General features: G+C 62.5%; 1 protein-coding gene across 1 annotated transcript; it reads right to left on the reverse strand.

Moving 5' to 3' along the window:
• Positions 1–1089: 1089 nt before the first annotated feature.
• Positions 1090–6983, reverse strand: LOC119101365 (chloride intracellular channel exc-4-like). Its single transcript, XM_037224696.1, is given in 6 exon segments — positions 1090–1726; positions 2445–2584; positions 3263–3437; positions 4936–5076; positions 5078–5102; positions 6838–6983. Coding segments are annotated over 6 exon segments (648 nt in total). The 5' UTR covers positions 6924–6983; the 3' UTR covers positions 1090–1645.
• Positions 6984–8452: the final 1469 nt, after the last annotated feature.

The following is an 8452-nucleotide window of genomic DNA, read 5'->3' on the forward strand; positions in this document are numbered from 1 at the left end:
TAGGGACATCATCGCCCAATGGCAAACGTGAACAATGGAATTGCATTCTTGCATTTTTCTTACGAGCCCAGTGAATACACAAAGGCAGGCGAAATAGAAACAAAGGTCTCTAAAAACAGTAACCGCGAAAAGATTTTGGATTTTCGCTACAACTTAACAGCATGTCCGCCTATACTACGCATGACCTCAAGTGTCGTCAATGACCTTATTTTCTAGCCTAGCTTACGCTGCGGGGCTAGGTTTGCAGCGTCCTAAAAGAGCATCCGGCGTACAAGGGACAGTGGCAGGAAAGTACAGTACAGCATCAAAGGGGTACGGCTGGGCTCCCCAAGCAGGCGCCGAGCCGGTCACTGGACGTGCGAAACGGGACAGAAATACAAGACAGAGCAAAAGAAATGCATGGGCGGAAGCAGTCGACCGGGCCTGCCACGCCCTCACCCGGGGTCGTGCACGGAAGACAGCGCCGTTCATACCCGGTTCGGGGCCGTCCGTACCCGGTTCGGGGCCGTCCGTACCCGGCTCGGGGCCGTCCGTACCCGGTTCGGGGCCGTCCGTACCCGGTTCGGGGCCGTCCGTACCCGGGGCCGTCCGTACCCGGCTCGGGGCCGTCCGTACCCGGTTCGGGGACGTCCATACCCCGGCTCGGGGACGTCTGTACCCCGGCTCGGGGACGTCCATACCCCGGCTCGGGGACGTCCATACCCCGGCTCGGGGACGTCCATACCCCGACTCGGGGACGTCCATACCCCGGCTCGGGGACGTCTGTACCCCGGCTCGGGGACGTCCATACCCCGGCTCGCCGGCTCGGGGACGTCCATACCCCGGCTCGGGGACGTCTGTACCCCGGCTCGGGGACGTCCATACCCCGGCTCGGGGACGTCCATACCCCGGCTCGGGGACGTCTGTACCCCGGCTCGGGGACGTCCATACCCCGGCTCGGGGACGTCCATACCCCGGCTCGGGGACGTCCATACCCCGGCTCGGGGACGTCCATACCCCGGCTCGGGGACGTCTGTACCCCGGCTCGGGGACGTCCATACCCCGGCTCGGGGACGTCCATACCCCGGCTCGGGGACGTCCATACCCCGGCTCGGGGACGTCTGTACCCCGGCTCGGGGACGTCCATACCCCGGCTCGGGGACGTCTGTACCCCGGCTCGGGGACGTCCATACCCTGGCCCGGGGACGTCCGTACCCCGGCTCGGGGACGTCTGTACCCCGGCTCGGGGACGTCTGTACCCCGGCTCGGGGACGTCCGTACTCCCAGCTCGAGGGCGTCCATACTCAGACTCGGGGACGTCAGTACTCCCGGCTCGGGGAAGTCCGTACCCCCGCTTGGGCACGTCCGTACCCCTGCTCGGGGACGTCCGTACTCAGGCCCGGTTCCGCGCATCGGCCGAATCGGGCTGAACGCGTTCGAATCGGTGTCTCATAACAGACCGACAGCACCGGACCGGCCGAGCGGTGCACCGATCGGCGCGCAAGCGATCCCGAGGTCCCATGACACCCTCCCCGCTCCCCCCTTGAAGGCACTTTCTCCCACCCCAGCCACAGAACGCGCGCGTACACAGTATATGCGGTAATCGTTATTGGACCTCTACTGGGCCGGGCGGCGGAGGCGGCGGCCACGACGGACTGTCGGCCGCTCACTCGACCTGCACGGACGGCGGGATGGACGTGGTGAACGACGGCGTCTCCAGCTCCTCGTGCTTCTTCATCTTGGTGCCCTGCGGACGGTGGGTGGCGTTAGCGGGCGGCGGCTCCACACACGGGCGACGGACCGCACGCAGAGGCCCAGAGGGAGACGCAACAACGCTCAGCGACAGCCCTTCACACGGCGAGGCATAATGGTGTGAGACCGCCGGCATCATGAGCAGTTCTGTGAAGATGCATTCAACCAACAGAAACTGACCTCTCAACCCTGGTAGGGTACTGAAGACCTGACCTTTTCCTGACTCCGTGGGGCGGGGCAAATAGCGACGGCTGCCAGTGGAGGCTAGCAAGACAAACGCTTCTGAGGACACAGCCTGCCGTGGGAGTACCGCCCACTGAATTCGCGTGGGATCGCCAGCCGGCGGGCGGGGCGGCGGACCGAGGCCGGCCGAGTACTCACGCAACAGCGGCTGGCCCCCGCTCCCTGGCCGGCGGCGGGGAGAGACAGAGGGACGGAGCGGCGGTCAGAGCCACCGGGACCGCTCGCTCGACGGCGCGGCGCGACGGGTGTCAGGGGTCGACGCTAGCACCTCCACACACACGACGGCGAGTGGGGCTCAGCGTTCAGAAGCCCCGGCAAGTGTTCCCAGCAGAGCGCCTGGACCCCAGGAACCTGTCATGGGACGCTACGACTGGAGTAAGTCCAGCGTGCGGCGCCCTGCACAGCCAGCGCAGGCGCCCTGCTGTGCGGGGGACGAGCGGCCTGGCGCCGCGGCAGTGGCGCTGGCTGACCTGCTGCAGCTTGTAGTGGTTGATGATGTCCTGGTCGGCCGGACACGACTGGGTGAACGCGTCCAGCAGGTACATATGGTGCATGTACCGCCACAGGTTCTCAAACTCGGACGGAATCTCGAACTCCTGGAAGAACTTGCCTGAAACACGAATCACAACACGCGCTCGGTCAGTGCACTTGAATATGACCGCACAAACGTACGCGCTGACCTGTGGCATAACGATGCCTAGATCTAAAATAGAGAAATGACGGGCCAACCGTACACTGCACCAGGTTATACGCTCATTTTTCAAGCAGCCGCTTCATCTAATACTGGCTTAAAGGAAGGCTGGTGATCAAAACAACACATATATCGGCCACGTTGGCATGTACAGAGCCTCATGCCATCTGATGAAGGCGCAGTGCAGACATACGAACGCTGCGAGCAGCAGACTGTTCGCAGCAAACTTGTCACGACCCAGCTATGGCCAAACAACCCATTTATTTCTTTAAACAGTACATGTCGAGACATTCTTTAATATCAAAAACAACAATAAAACGACATACCTGGCAAAGCAAAGGCAATATCTTTGACGGTACACTACGGTAACACCGAAAGTAACACACGTCGCTCCAGGCCACGCCGACCCTGACCCCTCCCTGCCCGGAAGGGACAGCCTCCTGACCGCGCCATCGGTACGCCGCGGTACGGCGGTCCCTGACCCCCTCCCTGTCAGGAGGGGTCAGTCTCCTGACAATGTCGCCGTTACGCCACGGGTCGGCGGCCCCTGACCCCCCAAGCCAGGGACAGCCTCCTGACCGTGCCGCCGTCACCCACCAGCGACGCGGATGTGCTGCAGCTTGGGCATCAGCTCGCAGTCGAAGCAGCAGAGCGTCTCGCCCGTCAGGAAGCGGGTCTTCTTCTGGCCCAAGTGCTCGTCGATCTTGCGCAGCACCGACAGCAGCACCTGCTTCGAGTGGTCGTCGCCCTTCATCAGCATCAGCTTGAATTTCTGCCGGGGGAAATATGCGAGCTTCAACACGGAAGCCGACGGCTGCCATGGACGCCAACTGTTGTGGAAAGGCTGATCAGACTGAGCATGCTTGCTGCACTAACACGTCATGAGGGATAGGAGTGCGTCTACCAAATAACACAGCGCTAATACCTTGCTGTGAAGGCAAACGCACAGACATGAGCGTCGGCGATTTAGGAACACCACAAACCGACGCCCTCGGCAACAGAGACGGCGTCAGTGTTACGAGCCTGTCTGCAATCCATAAGTGCCCCATCATTTCGCGATGCTCCTCCACTGTCTGCCTCGCTGGTCCCCGAGAGCCTGTGAGGCCACTGTACCGCACGGCGCTCCCGACTCCGCCACGCGTGGCACTTGATAGCCTCGTTTTCCGTAATCCGGCCCGACTCGGCTGCGCCGGGCGCGGCCACTATCTGGCCAACGCCGGGATTACTCCCGAGCCAGGCCCGGCGCCAGTCATGACCGAGCCGGAGCAAGCCGGAGCCGGAAGCCGGAGCCGGAGCCGGAGCCGGAGCCAGAGCTGGAGCCGGAGCCAGAGCCAGAGCCGGGTCCGAGGCCACCAGAGCGGGAGCCAGCGTCGGCCCACAGACACACTCACCAGGCGGTGACCCACCCCCGCGGCACCCGGCGGTGTCTACAGAAACAGCATGCGACGGGGGGGGGGGGGGGAGCAGCGAGCTCGGCGGCAGTTGCCCTCCAATCAGCCAACACAGGTCAGCACGCACCCGCGACGGCCCCCCCCCGCGGCGACAGCGGAGTTCCATCAGCTAAACAGGCGGCCACAGGAGATCTGGACCTTATCAGGAGATGAGAAGCCACGGCCATTCGGACGGCTGCACGGCGCCCGAGGACCGACAGCACCCCTAACCGAGGAGTTACTCCAGCGGGAAATACAACCGACGCAGCCACGAGCCCGCGGGTGTCGCTACGTTCCCATACGCCGCCATGGATACCACAGACGGGCGTCGACGGCGCGATACGGGCATGCTGCCCGCCGCCAGATAGACGGGGCTTGGAACGAGGCCGGGAGGACGGCGCCAACGGCGGTCCAGCGCAGTAAACCACGGGATAAACCACACAGCCGACGCGTTCCCGTTAGTTATATGTTGACGCTGCCGCCGTCCTCGGTAAACTGAAGCGCTCGCCTCAGCGGCGGCACTACAGCGGGACCCAGCGACAGGCGAGCACGCTCCGGCCGCCCTCCCCCTCCCCCGTCACAGATCGTCCGTGAGCTGACCACCACACCCCAGGCTACGCCCGCACAGCCCTCGGCGCTCTGCTCGGTCGCCACGGGCCGACCCCGGCCGACCCCCGCTGCGTCACAGCGCCGCCGCAGCCGCGCTCGTCACCGTCCATATCCCCGGCCGCACCATCAGCCGCACGCCCAGCCTAAAGAGGCGTGTAACGCCGGCGGCCGGCCGCGATGGCCGACGGCCGCCGGGGCGTGACGGACGAGCGGCCGGCCCGCGCCGCGCACTCACGCTGTAAACGTCTCGATCTTGGTGGCCACCTCCTTGTCCTGGACGAACAGGTTGTGGCCGCCGGGCACGTTCTTCATGATGTGCCGCTCGATCTTCTCGTTCTCGAGCACGGCCAGCCCGTTGTCCACCAGGATGGGGCGGCGACGTCGCGTCGAAGTTGGACCTGGAGCACACCGCAGGCGGCCCCGTCAGCGGCAGCGGGCCCCCCGCAGGTCGGCGATCGAGCCTGACAAGCCTCCGACACTACGCGATGAAAAATGTTAGACGAGCGTGCGGGTATGTTTCAATTTGACTGGTTTTTGCGTGATGAAAGTGGCGACCTGGAGACTATAAACAATGAATTTTAAGATCTGGACGACGGAAAAACGAAATGAAGAAACGAACGCTAAAATCATCGACAACTCAATTTGCGATTTTACACAACCGGCTGGACCGGACCATGTTCAAACTGAATATCAGTGAATTCACGACATTTGTTATCTTCGAAACATGCTGGAAAGACTGGAAGACATGCAGCCTGATGAATTGGTCGTCATATCTCGACTATATGCGGATGTTCAGAGAACTATTAGATCAAAGTTCGAGCCCGCCAGTTACTTTTAAGGACACACAACTCCATGGCAAAACATCTGTGTGACTGTAAACACAGTGAAAAGGTCGTGGCCCACTACTGTTTAATCTGCCCCAGTCCACTACCTCAACAAAAGTGAAGTTCGTCAAATTAAAACGCCTGGGAAGGTGTCCCAACAAGGCCAAGGCTGTCTGCCACATGATGTGAAGTTCTAAGCTAGGGATCATGAGATTTACATCTACAACTACTTACATCTCTTTGCTTGGTTCTCAGCACTGGGTTTGGCGCCTGATCGGCTCCGCATCTCATTCATACGGCATTTAGACATGAGCTGCAACGGCGTCTAATACAGGGCCAGGCGGGGGTCCGACCCTGCCATGACGTTCCGTTATGGCCATTTCCCATAAATGTATAGCACGGCGGAGTACGACGCCTGCATACGCGGCGCTTCGCACCACCCGGCGGTGGCGGCCCGCGCGGTCCACGTCAGCGGGACCGCCGCCGGCCGCCGGTGACGGAGCGTGAAGCCCGGCGCGGCGACAGATCCCATGCATAGCGGCGCTGGCCGGATCAGCGCCGATAGCGCCGGTCGGCCCGCGGGACGGTGGTCGAGGGCCGACAGATTCATGACCTGTCGCAGCGCGGTCTCACGTCTGACCGCGACCCGACCTGGGCCGGAAGGGGCCGGCACGCTCCGACGGTCCGTCCGCCAGGCTTTCTGGACCGTGTCAACTTCAACGTTGTATGCTAAATGGACGAGTTCTTTAAATACTGCATACAAATATGTACCGAGCCAATAGTCAGCCAGGAAGAGAGGCAGCAAGAAAAGCGCTCGCAGTTTGGAGTTTTGATCGCACCCCGCTGGGGACGATTGTTGAGGATCCACGCAGCTCCACTATTCTCGCTCTAAGTTCCCAGCCGTCGGAGGTACCGTTAGCAAAGAGTGCACCCTGGGAAGTCAGGTCGTCACTGCTTTAAAGCCACGATGGGAACACGTGTGTGCCAGACGCCTAGCAGTCGTTTTGGATCTCATCATTTAATTATCTTACAATGTCTCGAACACAGTTACTCGCCACTGGATGGGCGACGAAACGGCTCGCCATCTGCATTTCAATGAAGCCAATGAATCAAATGTAGGGTTTTTACGATTTAAGATGATAAATAAAACAATCGAAACCAGTCACGTTTGAACTGAAAACACTGGGAACAGATATATCTCCAACAAAAAGGATGAAAACAGGCCAAGGTTATAGAACCCCCGAGGATCAGACCCAAGAACCCATATGTGCCATCTATCGGCCGAAAGGGTTACTAGAGCTTCCGTTACCTGAAATCTGGAGGCGGTTTCAGCATGTCGACGGTGGTGACCTTGAGCGAGATGGTCTTCAGCTCGGCCAGCAAGTACAGGTCCATGAAGTACTCCTGGCAGAACAGACACGCTCCCTTCCGCCGGCCATCGATGGTCGAGGCCTGCAACACAGCCGACCGGCCGCGTCAGTCGGACTGCACACTACGGCAGCTCACCCGCATGGTGACAACACGCTCTTCTGAGTCCTGGCAGGGGCGCTAACCGATTGATAGGCACGGGGTCAATGGGTTAACGCGCCCGATACATGAGACGTATACAGAGAAAACTGCGGCGCACATGACATAGCGCGGACGCTGCTTTCCACAAACATCACTTCAGGGGATCTGGTGGCGGTTTTTTTGTTTTTCGGAGGTCGCAACGGCGGCATACAAATATAGAGCTGCACCCCGTTCTATACCACTCCCAGCAGTATCGTCATACACCGGCTGCAGGACGGCTGACGTCCGCCGGGCTGCAGCCGTGCGTCATCATCTGTCCAGCTCCACCCACCACAGGCTGGCCCACCCGGGGGGGGGGGGGGGGGAGGAGACAGCGGGGACTCGTCAGCCCCGGGAGGAAGTGCCAGCCCGGGGACGCCTCCGCTTGCGGCGTCTCCGCGTATGGGGTCGTCGTCACGGCCCCACACGCGCTCACAATGTGCCGCCGGGTGAGCAGGTGTGCTGACTCACATCCGCGGACGACCTCAGCGGCTCCCGCCACGGCTGGCCGACGGGTCGTCAGCTGCAAACGGCGCCCGGCTCCGGCTGCAGCCCGCGCCGCTCGCACCGTACCGAGAGCGCGGCCTGGTTCCGGAACCCGCGGCCTGCCGCCGCCGGGCTCACCTCGCCCACCGACTGGAGGGAGGTCACAGGCGCCGACCTCTCCCAATGCCCACAGTCTGGTCATACGCGAGGCGTCGGGGTTTTAAGGGAAGCAGCGCGTGTGACGAATGAAGAAAAATGCTACGCACACCATCGAGCTTCAGTTCCCTCCCCTCCCCGCCCCCCTACGGTCGGTATGACAACGCGACGGCAAATGCTAACGCAATTAGAAGCCCCACACGACAATACACATGCGCCCTCCGTCTCAGACCGAGCGAGCGGCCGGCGCCAGCGCTCCAGCCCAGTGTCAGTTCGTCAGCGTGACCGTCGCCGCCCGAGGTCGGAGCTCGCGCCGGTCCTCAGAGGCCTCCGGCTGCGTGACCGTCGCCGCCCAAGGTCGGAGCTCGCGCCGGTCCTGAGAGGCCTCCAGCTGCGTGACCGCCGCCGCCCCCGCTGCCCGCCGCTGTTGGCGGCGCTGAGCACGGCCGCGCTGCCGGGTCAGCCCCCGCGGGCCGCGCTGCCCGCCGCTGTTGGCGGCGTTGAACACGGCCGCGCCGCCGGGTCAGCCCCCGCGGGCCGCGCCGCCCGCCGCTGCCGCGCCACGCGTCACGTCCGACATTCGGCGGACGGGGGAGGGGGGGGGGGGGAGGGTGTGACGGGTGCTGATAGCGTCATGATAGCCTAATCACGACATGATAGCAGAATCGGCCCCCCAGCCGCCCGTCCGTGCCGACCTACGCGGCGGTACTTCTGCGGTACAAAGTCTGAGCAGA

Source organism: Pollicipes pollicipes, unplaced genomic scaffold, assembly GCF_011947565.3.
Source record: "Pollicipes pollicipes isolate AB1234 unplaced genomic scaffold, Ppol_2.1 Scaffold_4881;HRSCAF=5763_pilon_pilon_pilon, whole genome shotgun sequence".
NCBI classification, from domain to species: Eukaryota; Metazoa; Arthropoda; class Thecostraca; order Pollicipedomorpha; family Pollicipedidae; genus Pollicipes; species Pollicipes pollicipes.